The sequence below is a fragment of the Coregonus clupeaformis genome, chromosome 40 (assembly GCF_020615455.1).
Source record: "Coregonus clupeaformis isolate EN_2021a chromosome 40, ASM2061545v1, whole genome shotgun sequence".
NCBI classification, from domain to species: Eukaryota; Metazoa; Chordata; class Actinopteri; order Salmoniformes; family Salmonidae; genus Coregonus; species Coregonus clupeaformis.
Window position 1 is genome coordinate 6,518,032 of NC_059231.1, and position 19,016 is coordinate 6,537,047.

The window sequence follows — 19,016 nt, forward strand, 5'->3', positions numbered from 1 at the left end:
ATACAGGTAACGAGTTCAAACAGGTGCAGTTAATACAGGTAATGAGTGGAGAACAGGAGGGCTTCTTAAAGAAAAAGTAACAGGTCTGTGAGAGCCGGAATTCTTACTGGTTGGTAGGTGATCAAATACTTATGTCATGCAATAAAATGCAAATTAATTACATAAAAATCATACAATGTGATTTTCTGGATTCTGTCTCTCACAGTTGAAGTGTACCTATGATAAAAAATACAGACCTCTACATGCTTTGTAAGTAGGAAGACCTGCAAAATCGGCAGTGTATCAAATACTTGTTCTCCCCACTGTATATAACATCAGTGCTTTATCTGTGGAATAAAGACCGACACAAATATTTCTGTGAAAAGCTAATATCGGACGATTTATCTAGTCATCGTTCGCTAAGTAAGATTTTTTTTTTTTGTGGGGGGGGGGCTAGATCAGCTTAATATTGCAGATAGATTGTAAATCAATGTAATTGTCTGCATCACTTCCAATCCCCCATGTTTTTTATATATATACTCCCCTTTATTACTTTTCAACCCCGCCATCCTTTCCCTACTTGAGGTAAATTAGTGAACAACAATGCTTAGGCCTCTACTTCCAGCTTATACTTACTATCTACATTTTATGGACACAGTCAATTTTACAATAATTATATTTTGTTTGTTTTTTCTCCTGAACTTCTTTTACTCTCACCCTCTCCGATCATTTTCATGATGTCCATTCGGTTTGCTTCTATATGCCATATCTTTCTAACTGTGCTCTTTCTCAAAAGCTCCCAACATACAACCTATATACTTATTATGGACACAGTATGCTTACATTATTAGTTATCTTGTTATTATTTGTTGTTAGTTGTTATTAGTCCCATCCTTCAACTCCATTCAACACCTCCCATCTATCTCTTAACACCATCCATATAGGATTTCTATTTGCCATATATATTTCAACTGTACTGTGATGTTTTACAAAAGTTCTGAACCTTTCTATTCTCATTGTTTCTACAGATTGTGAATAAAAAAATAAACATTTTTGCTAAAAGTATTATTATATTATTGATCGATTGACTATGACTTTTCAGATCACCCAGTAATGCTATCTGCAAGGTTAGCTCCAGGTAAATATTGCAATCCTTTAGCCATTCCTGGACCTGTGTCCAAAAACAAGCTACAAATGGACAGTACCAAAACAAATGATCTAATTATTCTGTCTCTTCACAGCAAAATCTGCAGAGCTGGGAAGATTGTATCCCCCATATAAATAACATTCTATTGGTAGCAAGAACTTTATAAAATAATTTAAATTGAAAGATTCTAATTTTTGAATCCGGTGTCGTTTTGCGTGTCAGTTCATAAACACTATGCCATGGGATCGGTACGTAAAAAATCTCTTCCCAACTATTTTGCAATCTATATAATAATAATAATAATATATAATATGCCATTTAGCAGACGCTTTTATCCAAAGCGACTTACAGTCATGCGTGCATAATTATTTTTTTTTGTGTATGGGTGGTCCCGGGGATCGAACCCACTACCTTGGCGTTACAAGCGCCGTGCTCTACCAGCTGAGCTACAGAGGACCACCTATATGGGACGGCTGTCAATCCTTTGGTCCTTAAATGAAACTGATATACTTTTTTATTTATCACAGTTTTCCTTAACCAATTATGTTCTTTAATGCAAGGCCGACAGACAAGTTCCTTACTTTCTCCCCCTTCCACTTTCCTCTTCCATTTTTGCGGTAAGGCTGCAATTATTTGGTTGTAATTTTGGGTAGAGCAGACATTTCCATATGTTTTTGTTAGCTGCATGTCGACATAACTCCACCAGTCCTACCAATGATATCATTTATGAAGATTTTACCTTTTTTAAACATTTGGTCAAAAAATAAAGGTTTTTTGTCAAATAGTATATTTGAATTTACCCACAATATTTGTTGCATTATTTGTTCTGTCGTTTCTGGAGGATTAAATTGAAATTGCAACCAACTTTCTATGGCTTGTTTTAGAAATAGTTATATTTGGGAGATGATTTCCTTTTCAAATAACTGAAAATGAGTGGTTGTAATCTGAATAAAGGGAAAAAGTCCATTCTTGAACATTGGTTGAGACAATCTTACTAATTTGCGTGAGAACCAGTTCGGATTTAAGTATAACTTTTGTATGACTGAAGCTTTTAGTGATAGGTCTAATGCTTTAATATTAAATAATTTCTGTCCTCTGAATTCATATTCATTATATAAATAGGCACGTTTAATTTTGTCTGGCTTGCCGTTCCAAATAAAATTGAATATTTTTTTCTCATATAATTTAAAAAACTGTTCGCTAGGCGTAGGCAAGACCATAAGCAAATGGGTAAACTGGGATAATACTAAAGAGTTAATCAGGGTGATTTTTCCACAAATTGACAGGTATTTACCTTTCTATGGTAGCAAGATCTTATCTATTTTTGCTAACTTTCTATTAAAATGTATTGAAGTGAGATCATTTATTTCCTTTGGGATATGTATTCCGAGTATATCCACATCACCATCAGACCATTTTATTGGTAAACTACATGGTAATGTAAATGTTTTATTTTTAATGATCCAATATGTAATATAGTACATTTGTCATAATTTGGTTGTAATCCAGAGAGGTTAGAAAATGTATCTAGATCCTCTATGAGGCTGTGGAGGGATTCTAGTTGTGGATTTAAAAGAAAACATGAATCATCAGCGTACAATGACACCTTTGTTTTTAAGCCCTGGATTTCTAATCCTCTGATATTATTATTGGATCTGATTTTAATAGCTAACATCTTGATGGCCACAATAAATAGATATGCCGATAGTGGACAACCTTGTTTCACTCCTCTTGACAGTTTAAAACTTTCTGAGAAATAGCCATTATTTACTATTTTACACTTAGGGTTACTATACATGATTTTGACCCATTTTATAAGAGATTCTCCAAAATTGAAATGCTCCAGGCATTTATATATAAACCCCAGTCGTACTTTATCAAATGCCTTTTTGAAGTCTGCTATGAATAGCAGGCCTGGTTTCCCAGATTTTCCATAGCTAAGTAAGATGTTGGTTAGCTGAGGGGATATCAGAACTGTTAATTACACAAGGAAGCCCTGACTCGCAGGAACAGAAGACGAGAGAGCCAGGGAGCATGGCGTAGTTAGTAGTCGTGAGCGCATGCGTGTGTATATATGTGTGTGTGCGTGTAGGCCAGGCATCTGTGGAGATGATGAGCATGGTGTGGCGTAGTGCGCAAGACGTCCTAACAAGCTTCTGATTGGGGTCAGTACAGGAGGCTAGATGTCCTAACTAACAAGCTTCTGATTGGGGTCAGTACAGGAGGCTAGACATCCTAACTAACAAGCTCCTGATTGGGGTCAGTACAGGAGGCTAGATGTCCTAACTAACAAGCTCCTGATTGGGGTCAGTACAGGAGGCTAGATGTCCTAACTAACAAGCTCCAGATTGGGGTCAGTACAGGAGGATAGACGTCCTAACTAACAAGCTCCTGATTGGGGTCAGTACAGGAGGCTAGACGTCCTAACTAATAAGCTCCTGATTGGGGTCAGTACAGGAGGCTAGACATCCTAACTAACAAGCTCCTGATTGGGTCAGTACAGGAGGCTAGACGTCCTAACTAATAAGCTCCTGATTGGGGTCAGTACAGGAGGCTAGACGTCCTAACTAATAAGCTCCTGATTGGGTCAGTACAGGAGGCTAGACGTCCTAACTAACAAGCTCCTGATTGGGTCAGTACAGGAGGCTAGATGTCCTAACTAACAAGCTCCTGATTGGGGTCAGTACAGGAGGCTAGACGTCCTAACTAACAAGCTCCTGATTGGGTCAGTACAGGAGGCTAGATGTCCTAACTAACAAGCTCCTGATTGGGTCAGTACAGGAGGCTAGACGTCCTAACTAACAAGCTCCTGATTGGGTCAGTACAGGAGGCTAGATGTCCTAACTAACAAGCTCCTGATTGGGTCAGTACAGGAGGCTAGACGTCCTAACTAACAAGCTCCTGATTGGGTCAGTACAGGGCCCATTAGAGGCCAGATCTTTATCACCATGCAGCAGCAGCAGGCTCCTAATGCATCTCCCTCTCTCTGGCCGACCAGCAGCCATCTTGACAGAACTGTACTGAATTAATGGTGGTGTCCCAAATGGCACCCTATTCCCTACACAGTGCACTACTTTTGACCAGGGCCCACGTTGCGCACTATATAGGGATTTGGGTGCCATTTTGGGACGCAGCCTATGTCCAGGCTTAATTAAAAAAGGTCTGTGGGAGGAAGGAAGCTTCTAGAGAGAGGAGCCGGTATGATGTCACAGCAACCCCTCTGTGATGTGATTAACATAGAATCTTGTGGTTTCCAGTTCAAGTCATTATGAGATGGAGGTGGTGTGTGTGTGTGTGTGTGTGTGTGTGTGTGTGTGTGCATTGCATAGCAACGGTGCCATCTTGGAGATGAGCAGCAGCACCCCAATAACAGCAGCCCCTTTCAGTGTCACGTCTTTTATCTCCCTCACTGTCTATTTAAATGAGAAAGTTTTGAGCTGAGGGCCTTTAAATATGCGGCGGCTGTGGCACTACAAACGGAATCCATTTGAGTGGGATCTCAGCGTGACAAAGGGGAGGAGACAGAAGATGGGGTGTATATCTACTCTGGATTGTTAATTGGACTCGTTCTGTCATTTCTTGATTTCTTCTTTTGATTATTAGTGTATTTGTATTTTATTTGCAAGACATTCTAATGCACTGTTGGAGCTAGTAACATATGCATTTCACTGCACCTGCTATAACACCAGCAAATCTGTGTGCACGACCAATACACTTTGATTTGGTGTGACGTAGGTGTGAGGCAGAGAGATAGATGGAAGGTAGTTTGTTAGAGAAGGTGCGATGGTGGGGGGTTGTGGGTCGGGTTGTGACTCACAGTGGCTTCAGAGAAGGGTAACACAGCAGTGAGACACAATCAACACAATCAAGGCATCAGGGTAGCCAGCAGATCCGACCTGTTTGCTTAGAATTGCACTATGGCTGCTGTGGCTGCTGCTACTTAGCATGAGGAGGAAAAGGACAGTTTTCTTGTCGGTGTAACAGTTGGGATAATGGGACAATTCCGAGTACAACGCATTTCTCATCTCTGGATTGAGGTACGTTTTCCGAGCCATATCTCGCGCTGGCGTCTTCATCTAGAGGAAGTCTGTCCGACCCTAGTGTAACTGTATTTTGGTTTGGGTGGACGGTGGTCGGGAGAGGTTGTGTTTTCTCTAGCAGGAGGTAAGCTTGGCTTCTTATATGGTGTTGAGTAAAGCTTAAACCATGTATTTAGATTGTAGGTAGGTATTGTAGTTAGGTATTATAGGTAGTTTACTCAGGTAGTTATTGTAGGTTATTGTAGGTAATTATTGTAGGTAAGGACTGTATTCGGCGGACCCCGGCGAAGCACGAGGCTAGCTTACCCACTACTTGGACCAACAAAGCTAGCTAGCTAGCGGGTAGCTACTGGTAACTTTTAGCAACAGTGGTTAGTTGTTTCCAATGTTATTTCACGCTTAAGAGTACCTGTGATTGAGCCAGCTAGCCGCCACCATTCAGCTGTTTTTCTAACCTCATTTTCATTAACGTTAGGTGGTTGGTAGCTGCTGTACTTAATTACGGCTACTGATTGCAGTCTGCCAGTTTGGCTTTATACATAGCTTGGGCTTTGTCGAGTAAGGCTTAAACTATGTATTTAGATTGTAGTTAGGTATTATAGGTAGGCATCGTGGGCTGTATATTATTAAGTAATATAGGTAGGCATCGTGGGCTGTTGTGGGTAGCTGTTGTGTAGTTATTGTAGGTTACTTTTGTATTCGGCGGTGCCGGGTGTAGCACGAAGCTAGCTAGCTAACTCACCTCCAGGATTAGCTGGCGAGTAGCTATTAGCAACGGTAGCAACTAAAAACAATATCCTTTTAGCCAGCTACATTCGTTCGCAGCGACGCCATTTTTCAAACAAAGTCAACACAGCAGCCAATGCTAGCTAGCCAACACTACCAGCTGGCTGTACTGTAGTAGCTAAATACAATATCTTTGTGCTAGCTACCCAACGTTTAATCATTGCTGCGTTATGAAAGGTAAGCTTGGCTTCTTATATGGTGTTGAGTTAAGCTTAAACCATGTATTTAGATTGTAGGTAGGTATTGTAGTTTGGTATTATAGGTAGCTTACTCAGGTAGTTATTGAAGGTTATTGTAGGTAATTATTGTAGGTAAGTATTGTATTCGGCAGACCCCGGCGAAGCACAAGGCTAGCTTACCCACTACTTGGACCAACAAAGCTAGCTAGCTAGCTAGCGGGTAGCTACTGGTAACTTTTAGCAACTGTGGTTAGTTGTTTCCAATGTTATTTCATGCTTAAGAGTACCTGTGATTGAGCCAGCTAGCTGCTACCATTCAGCTGTTTTTCTAACCTCATCCGAGGCATTAACGTTAGGTGGTTGGTAGCTGCTGTACTTAATTACAGCTACTGATAACAGTCTGCTGTAGTTTACAACAATTCTAATTTCTAAAGTGGAAGTTGGGAGAGTTTTATTCGGGTGGTTCAGTGAAACAATTATAGTTTCTGAGGTGGAAGTTGGGAGAGTTATATATATTTTTATTTTTTTTGGTGAGGGAGGCCTGCTCTCTCCTTTCCCAGATGTTTAGTTCATTTCATTCCGATCTCCTCTGCATTATTGTAGCCATCTGCTGCAGCCTATCAACTATGCCTCTGCCTATCCCTGTTCTCTCCTCTCCGCACAGGCTACACAAACGCCTCACACCGCGTGGCTGCTGCCTCTCTAACCTGGTGGTCCCTGCACGCACCACACACCTGGAGTTCCAGGTCTCAGGCAGCCTCTGGAACTGCCGTTCTGCCGCCAACAAGGCTGACTTCATCCCAGCCTATGCTACCCTCCAGTCCCTCGACTTCCTGGCGCTGACGGAAACATGGATTACCACTGAAAACACTGCTACTCCTACTGCTCTCTCCTCGTCTGACCATGTGTTCTCGCATACCCCGAGAGCATCTGGTCAGAGGGGCGGTGGCACAGGAATCCTCATCTCTCCCAAGTGGTCATTCTCAATTTTTCCCCTGACCCATCTGTCTATCTCCTCATTTGAATTCCACGCTGTCACAGTCACTAGCCCATTTAAGCTTAATATCCTTGTCATCTATCGCCCTCCAGGTTCCCTTGGAGAGTTCATCAATGAGCTTGACGCCTTGATAAGTTCCTTTCCTGAGGATGGCTCACCCTTCACAGTTTTGGGGGATTTCAACCTCCCTACGTCTACATTTGACTCATTTCTCTCTGCCTCCTTCTTTCCACTCCTCTCCTCTTTTGACCTCACCCTCTCACCATCCCCCACTCACAAGGCAGGCAATACGCTTGACTTCATCTTTACTAGATGTTGCTCTTCTACTAATCTCACTGCAACTCCCCTCCATGTCTCCGACCACTACTTTGTATCCTTTTCTCTCTCGCTCTCCTCCAACACTACTCACTCTGCCCCTACACAGATGGTAACGCGCCCGCCGCAACCTTCGCTCTCTCTCTCCCACTACTCTCTCCTCTTCCATCCTATCATCTCTTCCCTCTGCTCAATCCTTCTCCCTCCAATCTCCTGATTCTGCCTCCTCAACCCTCCTCTCCTCCCTTTCTGCATCCTTTGACTCCCTGTGTCCCCTATCCTCCCGGCCGGCTCGGTCCTCCCCCTCCAGCTCCGTGGCTTGATGACTCATTGCGAGCTCACAGAACAGAGCTCCGGGCAGCTGAGCGGAAATGGAAGAAAACTAAACTCCCTGCCGACCTGGCATCTTTTCCTCCCTCCTCTCTACATTTTCTTCATCTGTTTCTGCTGCTAAGGCCACTTTCTACCACTCTAAATTCCAAGCATCTGCCTCTAACCCTAGGAAGCTCTTTGCCACATTCTCCTCACTGCTGACCCCCCCCTCTCTGTGGATGACTTCGTCAACCACTTTGAAAAGAAGGTTGACGACATCCGATCCTCGTTTGTTAAGTCTAATGACACTGCTGGTCCTGCTCACACTGCCCTACCCTATGCTTTGACTTCTTTCTCCCTCTCTCTCCAGATAAAATATTGCGACTAGTGACTGCAGGCCGCCCAACAACCTGCCCGCTTGACCCCATCCCCTCCTCTCTTCTCCAGACCATCTCCGGTGACCTTCTCCCCTACCTCACCTCGCTGATCAACTCATCCTTGACCGCTGGCCATGTCCCTTCCGTCTTCAAGAGAGCGAGAGTTGCACCCCTTCTCAAAAAAACCAACACTCGATCCCACTGATGTCAACAACTACAGACCAGTATCCCTTCTTTCTTTTCTTTCCAAAACTATTGAGCGTGCCGTCTTTAGCCAACTCTCTTGCTATCTCTCTCAGAATGACCTTCTTGATCCAAACCAGTCAGGTTTCAGGACTGGTTATTCAACTGAGACTGCTCTTCTCTGTGTCACGGAGGCTCTCCGCACTGCTAAAGCTAACTCTCTCTCCTCTGCTCTTGTCCTTCTAGACCTGTCTGCTGCCTTTGATACAGTGAACCATCAGATCCTCCTCTCCACCCTCTCCGAGCTGGGCATCTCCGGCGCGGCTCACTCCTGGATTGCGTCCTACCTGACCGGTCGCTCCTACCAAGTGGCGTGGCGAGAAGCTGTCTCCGCACCACGTGCTCTCACCACTGGTGTCCCCCAGGGCTCAGTTCTAGGCCCTCTCCTTTTTCTCCCTATACACCAAGTCACTTGGCTCTGTCATATCCTCACATGGCCTCTCCTATCATTGCTACGCTGACGATACACAACTAATCTTCTCCTTTCCCCCTTCTGATAACCAGGTGGCGAATCGCATCTCTGCATGTCTGGCCGACATATCAGTATGGATGACGGATCACCACCTCAAGCTGAACCCTGGCAAGACGGAGCTGCTCTTCCTCCCGGGGAAGGACTGCCCGTTCCATGATCTCGCCATCACGGTTGACAACTCCGTTGTGTCCTCCTCCCAGAGTGCGAAGAGCCTTGGCGTGACCCTGGACAACACCCTGTCGTTCTCCGCTAACATCAAGGCGGTGACCCGATCCTGCAGGTTCATGCTCTACAACATTCGGAGAGTACGACCCTGCCTTACACAGGAAGCGGCACAGGTCCTAATCCAGGCACTTGTCATCTCCCGTCTGGATTACTGCAACTCGCTGTTGGCTGGGCTCTCTGCCTGTGCCATTAAACCCCTACAACTCATCCAGAATGCCGCAGCCCGTCTGGTGTTCAACCTTCCCAAGTTCTCTCACGTCACCCCCCTCCTCCGCACACTCCACTTGCTTCCAGTTGAAGCTCGCATCCGTTACAAGACCATGGTGCTTGCCTATGGAGCAGTGAGGGGAACGGCACCTCCGTACCTTCAGGCTCTGATCAGTCCCTACACCCAAACGAGGGCATTGCGTTCATCCACCTCTGGCCTGCTGGCTCCCCTTCCTCTGCGGAAGCATAGTTCCCGCTCAGCCCAGTCAAAACTGTTCGCTGCTCTGGCACCCCAATGGTGGAACAAGCTCCCTCATGACGCCAGGACAGCGGAGTCACTCACCACCTTCCGGAGACATCTGAAACCCCACCTCTTTAAGGAACACCTGGGATAGGATAAAGTAATCCTTCTACCCCCCCCCCCCCAAAAAAAAAAGTGGTTATCCCACTGGCTATAGGGTGAATGCACCAATTTGTAGTCGCTCTGGATAAGAGCGTCTGCTAAATGACGTAAATGTGCCCTTGAGCAAGGCACTTAACCCTAATTGCTCCTGTAAGTCGCTCTGGATAAGAGCGTCTGCTAAATGACTAAAATGTAAAATGTAAATGTAAACAAGTGGTTCGGATGTGCTGGCTAGGCCTCAGGGTTGAGTTTTACCATTAAGATACAGTCTGAGGTGGAACACCAAAAACAGTGGCAAAACATGTTCCCAAAACCTTAGTGGTGTTTGTTGGTCATAAGTCATACGGACACATCTAATAGATTTAGGTTTGGAGTTTTAAACACCAAATTACATTTTTACAAGGGATCTTAAATCTATCTGGAATTCCAAAACAATTCTAATGCATAGCACATGTTCAACCCCATGGCTCTGGGGTCAAGCGTGTGCCATTTATCAAAGGTAAACCGTGAGCCAATTCCCTCAGGACCAATAAATGACTATACCTGTTAGCAGCAGACCACCACCACAGAGTAGTATGGGGCCTCGTTCTGAGAAATCAGTTTCTTTGGTTCAATAACACACACCCCTCAGCAGAGAAAGGCTTAGCAAAGTTCGCCAGGTCTACCTACCGTTCAGTCTCCTTAACAGCAAAGTTCGCCAGGTCTACCTACCGTTCAGTCTCCTTAACAGCAAAGTTCGCCAGGTCTACCTACCGTTCAGTCTCCTTAACAGCAAAGTTCGCCAGGTCTACCTACCGTTCAGTCTCCTTAACAGCAAAGTTCGCCAGGTCTACCTACCGTTCAGTCTCCTTAACAGCAAAGTTCGCCAGGTCTACCTACCGTTCAGTCTCCTTAACAGCAAAGTTCGCCAGGTCTACCTACCGTTCAGTCTCCTTAACAGCAAAGTTCGCCAGGTCTACCCTACCGTTCAGTCTCCTTAACAGCAAAGTTCGCCAGGTCTACCTACCGTTCAGTCTCCTTAACAGCAAAGTTCGCCAGGTCTACCTACCGTTCAGTCTCCTTAACAGCAAAGTTCGCCAGGTCTACCTACCGTTCAGTCTCCTTAACAGCAAAGTTCGCCAGGTCTACCTACCGTTCAGTCTCCTTAACAGCAAAGTTCGCCAGGTCTACCTACCGTTCAGTCTCCTTAACAGCAAAGTTCGCCAGGTCTACCTACCGTTCAGTCTCCTTAACAGCAAAGTTCGCCAGGTCTACCTACCGTTCAGTCTCCTTAACAGCAAAGTTCGCCAGGTCTACCTACCGTTCAGTCTCCTTAACAGCAAAGTTCGCCAGGTCTACCTACCGTTCAGTCTCCTTAACAGCAAAGTTCGCCAGGTCTACCTACCGTTCAGTCTCCTTAACAGCAAAGTTCGCCAGGTCTACCTACCGTTCAGTCTCCTTAACAGCAAAGTTCGCCAGGTCTACCTACCGTTCAGTCTCCTTAACAGCAAAGTTCGCCAGGTCTACCTACCGTTCAGTCTCCTTAACAGCAAAGTTCGCCAGGTCTACCTACCGTTCAGTCTCCTTAACACAGTGAGATTTATCCTACATTCTCAGTCCGGACATCTACCAAACGGAAGGCAAGGCTGATGGCATTAATCTCTCACCCAATTTAAAGTACCTTCCTTTTCAGAGAAGACTGGGTTCTTTCAATAGTCGAGATGAGAAAGGCTGGTGGAAGACAGAGTCATGGTTCATGCTAGTTTAAGGAACACACTTAAGTGCTCGTTTAGATCTTAGAACGAACCTTGAGAAGCAGGCACGGCATTAACAAAACCAGCCGGTGAGAGCTTCGCAATCGCTACATCCACGTTGAATGACAATTTCCACTCTTCGCATACATTTGACGCACACAGCTCTTTTTAGACTAGGGCTACCATGTTTCCCTCCCCTGCAGCAGTATATATCTCACTCTGACAGCAGGGGGGAAGAGGGTGAATGGTGCTTCAAAGATACATTACTAGTATAAGAGTGGGGGTTTTGGGACTAGAGAGGTTTATTCAGATGGGCACTGACATCAGTCTGGCCTACAGGTCCTGGTGTTACAGGGATTAGAGACTCACCTTTAACGTTCTGGTAGGGGCCCAGCCCGTGCCGTCGATAGAGTGCTCCCGCAACAAACTGGGGAAACAGAAATCAGTAGAAATCAAATCTCCATCATATTGGATATCATGGTGGAAAGAGATGTAAAGCTAAACACTCTGGTCTGTCAGACCTTTTCTTCCATGACATGCTCACTTGGGATTTGTTGCTCTATAAATGATTGGAAATCCCAAAAGAAAGTGAGCCAGCCAAGCATCTTAAAGTACCTGCTTTTCTTTACCATTCATGTGCTGAAGACTAAGGGTGTTTCTGAATATGCATACTACCGTGGTCCGAGCATGCAAATTGGAGCACGGGAGGGTCGGAGCACGAGTCCAAATCAAAGTATGCGAAACGGAGCACGGAGGGCACTTCTAGGATGCGTACTCCGTTTGTACATATTTTGAAGAAACTGAAAATATGGCAAGTATATGACGCAGCCACATAAAAAACGATGCAAAATGTATTGAAAACAATGGCGGCCATTATATGAGCTAAAGCGAGAGAAAATAAACTGACTTCGGAATTAAATGAAGTGTCAATGAGTGTGTGGCAATGTGAGAAGTGAATTACCTCAAACAGATCTCCCCTGTCTCAGCGATGTTGGGGTGCCATATTCTGGTCTGGCATTTCACTTTGGGAGGCTGGAGAGAAACATGGGACAACCACCCGTTAGCATAGCACTAATATCATCCACCAGCCAGCTCTCTCTTGAGCCTGGGGAAGAGGTTAGGACCAATTGTATCGCAAGGTTTGACTAGAATAGAATGGAACACATATACTCACCGGCCAGTTTATTAAGTACACCACCCCGCTCACGAAAATGGATCGCTCCTACAAACAGTGAGTCACTTGGCCGTGGCTTGCTATATAAAGCAGGCAGACAGGCATCGAGGCATTCAGTTACTGTTTGATTGAACATTAGAATGGGCAAAACGAGTGACCTAAGCGTCTTTGAGCGTGGTATGCTCGTCGGTGCCAGGCGCGCCGGTTCCAGTATCTCAGAAACAGCCGACCTCCTGGGCTTTTCACACATGACAGTGCCTAGGGTTTACCAAGAATGGTGCGACAAACAAAAAACATCCAGTCAGTGGCAGTCCTCTGTGCAAAAACAGCTCGTTGATGAGAGAGGTCGAAGAAGAATGGCAATAATCGTGCAAGCTAACAGGCGGAGTACAACGGCGCAGTACAACGGTGGTGTGCAAAACGGCATTTCGGAACGCACAACTTGTCGATCCTTGTCACCCAATAGAGAATCTTTGGTCCAATCTGCAGAAACTGTGTGACGCCATCGCGTCAGCATGGCAACGTTTCTGACACCTTGTAGCATGCCCTGAAGAATTCAGGCTGTTCTGGAGGCAAAGGGGGGTCCGATCGGTACTAGATGGGTGTACCTAATAAACTGGCGAGTGAGTGTAGGCTCCCCTGATGCAAACTACCCTCCACAAAGCTGAGGAGAGTAGTACTCAAATTCTTCAAAAAGAACCCCCTGTATATTTCCTCCCACAGACAAACAAAAATGAAAACAAAAACAAACAAGACAAACACATCCCAAAAAGCAGTCTTCTAATTCTTTAACTTTGTTTATTTATAAATCATATGTCAGCATAAGACCTGATTAGTGTTCCTCAGAACAGTGAGATGAGGATGGCACGGTGGCAGAGACAGAGAAATAAAGCTTTATAATAAATAGTAGAGAGAGAGAACTAGATGTGTCAGTCTACCATAGTTGATCAAAGAGGCCTTGTAGCAACTGATAATGTAATAACTACCAATAATGTTGTAACTTTTGCATTTATAAATGTAATACATGCTGATAATGTAATAAATTGCCAATAATGTAATACATATGCTGAACTCTTAGCGTAATAAAATACAGAAATACAGCCGGTATAATGCAAAACGAAGCATCATATGATGCAAAATGCATAATTCTGGCTGTATTTCTGTATTTTGAAAGTTATATATCTTGAAAACTTGATTGCTGACATGCAAAACATTTTGGGACTATATCAACAATGGACTAATGAAACTAATACCAAAATATAGTTTTTGGGTGGTGTTTTGCTTTAACCAATTGGTCCAAGGCCAAAATCTGTGTGTGGGGGGGGTTTCACTACTTTCATTTATCGGCCTTTAAAAATCCTCTTTATGAGCCTCACATTTGGAAGAGTTACACCTTTTATTTTTCAGGTCAACCAGTACAAGAAACATTTTAATACAAAGTTGCTTTCACAGCTCCATTTGACATATGTTCTGGTCTTGTGTAAATATGATAACATTTTGGGACTGTTATCTGTAATATCTGTCTGGATTCAAACGATCTCTCCGTTTATGTCTGCTGGGAAACATGAGTATGGGCCCTCCAACATTAGCCCACTGGTTTAATGAACTGTTCAGTTACATTCCCTTAGTAATATCAAATAAGGATTTGGGAATGTGGTTTGGTGTGTAGTCAGTTATTACTGAAGCTTGCTACTTGATATGCCCCCAAAAATTAAAACATATGAATTTAGTTTAGTATTTCACACTACTGTATTAACGGAAACAATTTACCCACTTCATAATGTAATAATTATTAGAAAAACTCAAGACTATAGTGCTCTGCATGGAACTTCTGCTCTCTCTTAATATTGTTTATGCTAGGCCTGTCAAGCCTGTGAGAACAGCTAGGGCCTGGGGAACTTTACGGATATCCTTTTCTCTAAAGCAGCCAGCTAAAAATATGATCCAACTAAGGTGAACTAGAGCGGGAAAGAGGAGTGAAATTTCACTCTGTGACAAGAGTCACTGATTCAAAGCCACAAGACGGCAGAACACATTTCAAACGTTGCTTGTTAGGGAGGTAGTTTCAGAAACGTTGGAATGGTTTAGTCGGCGTCCTCAATGGTTGGTCCAGATTAGTTAATTTTTTCTGAAGTCCCAAAATGGATTTGAGATAACCTTATATTCTGCAGTCTGTAACTATGCTCTTTCATTCCCCAGTATTGAGTGCTAATGAGGCCAGTTTTGGCTAAGACTCTGTCTTTAAATTATAGATTTATGTGTATTGTTCTTTCCATTGCCACCCATACCGTCATCTTACACCATTATAAAATGCCTCAGTTTACTCCATTACTATCTTAGAAAAAAACCATTAATCTTTATTATTCAAGGCTGGGTTCAAGACATTACACAATTTATTTAAAAAAAAAAATAATAATAATCTCATATCGTTTTACCCTCTTCGTACAATATTGCGGTCCAGTTTGCTATAATCAAATTGTATTTGTCACTTGCTTTGTAAACAACAGGTGTGGACTAACAGTGAAATGCTTACTGACGGGCCCTTCCCAACAATACAGAGAGAAAAAAAATAGATAAATAATACAAAAGTAAAACACGTAATAATAAAAGTTATAATAAATACACACTGAGTAACGATAACTTGGCTAAATATAAGGGGTACCAGTTCTGAGTCGATGTGCAGGAGTACGAGGTAATTGAGGTAGTTATATATACATATAACTAGGAATAAAGTGACAGACATTAGCAGCAGCATATGTGATGAATCAAAAAAGTGCAAAAAGGCTCAATGCAGACAGTTAACCAAGTAGCTACAGGACTAACTATTTAGCAGTCTTATGACCTGGGGGTAGAAGCTATTCAGGGTCTTGTTGGTGCCAGACTTGGTGCATCGGTACTGCTTGCCGTGCGGTAGCAGAGAGAACAATCTATGACTTGGGTGGCTGGAGCCTTTGACAATATTTAGGGCCTTCCTCTGACACCGACTGGTATAGAGGTCCTGGATGGCAGGAAGCTTGGCCCCAGTGATATACTGGAACGTACGCACTACCCTCTGTAGTGCCTTGCGGTCGGAGGTCGAGCAGTTGCCATACCAGGCGGTGATGCAGCCAGTCAGGATGCTCTCAATGGTGCAGCTGTAGATCTGCCAAATCTTTTCAGCCTCCTGAGTGGGAAGAGGCAATGTCGTGGCCTCTTCACGACTGTGTTGATGTATAATGGTATAATGGTTAGATGTTCCAATAAACTTAATGTGTTGGGTATCTAGGGCCTAGGCCAACAAAAAAAAGCTGTCAGGTTCTTTATGGGTCTTTTTCAGGCAGTTTACTAGCTCTCATAAAAGGCTGATAAATCCATACAGGCAGGCGGTAAACACAGCCTTTACTGCCTGTCTAATTAGCCTCCATTAAGATAAAGCACAGAGCATAAGGTTTTGGTATGAAACAGGCTGTAAATTCAAAGCCTGGACTGATGACACACGAGAATGTGTGTACGTGTGTGTGTGCGTGTATGTAGTAAGACCAGCAGTGTGAGGTGAGATAAAACTGCATCCAGGATGGATGGGTGGCAGATAAAGGAGGAGGGGAATGGAGGGATGGAGAGAAAACTAAAGGCTGAGACTCAGGCTCTGTGTGGGGCTGTAACTCACCCTGCTGCCTCCACCTCCACCTCCATGCTAGGCTGTTTACGGAGAGGACTTTAACTCACTTTCTCCTGGACAGCAGGCAAACTGGGACAGTGTAAATTACCCACGCTGCTGCTGTTCACAGGTTGTTTATCTCCACGAAACTACTGGTGTGCGTCCAAAATGGCACCCTATTCCCTAAAGTGCACTACTTTTGACAAGGGCTTTGGCAATTGTATGTTTTGGACACGAGGACATTCATATGGAAGGGAAGATCTGCCACTTTTATAGGCTGTAACCCTGAGCTGGCCTAGGGCAGCTGGACTGTATGATTGGAAGGCCTCTAGTGTGTGTGGTGATACAGTGCCTTTGGAAAGTATTCAGACCCCTTGACTTTTTCCACTTTGTTACGTTACAGCCTTATTCTAAAATTGATTAAATTGTTTTTTTTGTGCTAATTTATAAAATAAAATAAACTGAAATATCACATTTACATAAGTATTCAGACACTTTACTCAGTACTTTGTTGAAGCACCTTTGGCAGCGATTACAGCCTCGAGTCTTCTTGGGTATGACGCTACAAGCTTGGCACACCTGTATATGGGGAGTTTCTCCCATTCTTCTCTGCAGATCCTCTCAGGCTCTGTCAGGTTGGATGGGGAGTGTCGCTGCCCAGCTATTTTCAGGTCTCTCCAGAGATGTTCGATCAGGTTCAAGTCCGGGCTCTGGCTGGGCCACTCAAGGACTTCAGAGACTTGTCCTGAAGCCACTCCTGCGTTGTCTTGGCTGTGTGCTTAGGGTAGTTGTCCTGTTGGAAGGTGAACCTTCGCTCCAGTCTGAGGTCCTGAGCAGGTTTTCAGCAGGATCTCTGTACTTTGCTCCGTTCATCTTTGCCTCGATCCTGACTAGTCTCCCAGTCCCTGCCGCTGAAAAACATCCCCACAGCATGATGCTGCCACCACCATGCTTCACTGTAGGGATGGTGCCAGGTTTCCTCCAGACGTGACGCTTGGCATTCAGGCCAAAGAGTTCAATCTTGGTTTCATCAGACCAGAGAATCTTGTTTCTCATGGTCTGAGAGTCTTTAGGTGCCTTTCGGCAAACTCCAAGCGGGTTGTCATGTGCCTTTTACTGAGGAGAGGCTTCCGTCTGGTCACTCTACCATAAAGGCCTGATTGGTGGAGTGCTGCAGAGATGGTTGTCCTTCTGGAAGGTTCTCCCATCTCCACAGAGGAACTCTAGAGCTCTGTCAGAGTGACCACCGGGTTTCTTGGTCACCTCCCTGACCAAGAACCTTCTCCCCCGATTGCTCAGTTTGCCGGGCGGCCAGCTCTAGGAAGGTTCCAAACTTCTTCCATTGAAGAATGATGGAGGCCACTGTGTTCTTGGGGACCTTCAATACTGCAGAAATGTTTTGGTACCCTTTTCCAGAGCTGTGCCTAGACACAATCCAGTCTCGGAGCTCTACGGACAATTCCTTCGACCTCATGGCTTGGTTTTTGCTCTGACATGCACTGTCAACTGTGGGACCTTATATAGACAGGTGTGTGCCATTCCAAATCATATCCAATCAATTGAATTTACCACAGGTGGACTCCAATCAAGTTGTAGAAACATCTCAAGGATGATCAATGGAAACAGGATGCACCTGAGCTCAATTTCAAGTTTCATAGCAAAGGGTCTGTTTTCACTTTGTCATTATGGGGTATTGTGTGTAGATTGCTGAGGATTTTTAGAATAGGGCTGTAATGTAACAAAATGTGGAAAAAGTCAAGGGGTCTGATTACTTTCTGAAGGCACTGTATACACACTAACAGAATTAGACATGGAAATGTATACCACTAAACGGCCAGTCCTCCTCTGCATCCCTCATCACCTGTTCTCAGCAGCACCTCTATCTGACCCCCCTACACACACACACACACACACACACACACACATTAAAGAGACATGACTGGACCACTTACCACCATGTTGTAGGCTTCAGGGACGTCTATTTCAAACTGGAATTTTCCACTCTGGTAGTAGCCTTCATCTGCAGATGAAGAGAGAGAGAGAGAAAGATACAGTGAGCAGCAGTTGAGGTTTAGCAGGTGGAATTCTCAGCGGTTTCCCTGGGGGGCTGTGTTGTTAGTCAGCAGAAGGATTGATGGCGGGGTCAGGCTCCCAGCGACAGGGACAGGGTTTCAATGAGGAAGTGGTGAAAACATGAGATATGACCCTTTGGATCCCCTTGGCTCTCTATGGCCTCTTCCCACTTCTCCATACTGCTGAGGATTGAGAGTAAAAAAGGTCAGGCTACAGCCAGCTAGCAGGGATACAACAACCTCTCTCCCTAGCTGTTTCCCAAATGGCATCCTATTGGGCCCTGGTCAAAAATAGTGCACTATAAAGGGAATAGGGTGCCATTTGGCACGCAACCGCACTCGCTCTGTAGTCTCCAGGGGGTGAGGCCCACACCTGTCACCTGCATGCTCTCTCTGTCAGTCAATGATGGTGACCTTTCTGATACTTGTGGAAAATCTTCTAATCTAACGCTCCGGTTGAGCAACCATGGCCCAGTAATGAGCTGCTCTCTAGGAACTGTCTCCAGCGGATATGGCTGTCTTAATTGGGATGACGGCCAATAAAATCCTGTGTGATTCCAAGCCTTTATGGGCCTGCTATTGAGAGACGTCTATAAAACCAGAGCTGTTCCCTCTCTGGGGAAGGATGTCTCATAACCCTGAACAGACCTGAGCAGAGGGAAACGGACTGGTCTAATTAGCAGCAGCTTGACACCAGACACACACATTATGAATCAGC

At 44.5% G+C, this 19,016-nt stretch overlaps 1 protein-coding gene across 1 annotated transcript in view; it reads right to left on the reverse strand.

The window, feature by feature from the left end:
* Positions 1-19,016, reverse strand: part of LOC121554963 (NEDD8-conjugating enzyme UBE2F) — a 115,981-nt gene that overhangs the window by 47,914 nt on the left and 49,051 nt on the right. The window contains exons 5-7 of the mRNA XM_041868697.2: positions 18,179-18,246; positions 12,377-12,447; positions 11,785-11,842 (exon numbers count right to left, since the gene is read on the reverse strand). Of these exons, the coding sequence (XP_041724631.1) occupies positions 11,785-11,842; positions 12,377-12,447; positions 18,179-18,246 (197 nt within the window). The remainder of the gene's footprint in view (positions 1-11,784; positions 11,843-12,376; positions 12,448-18,178; positions 18,247-19,016) is intronic.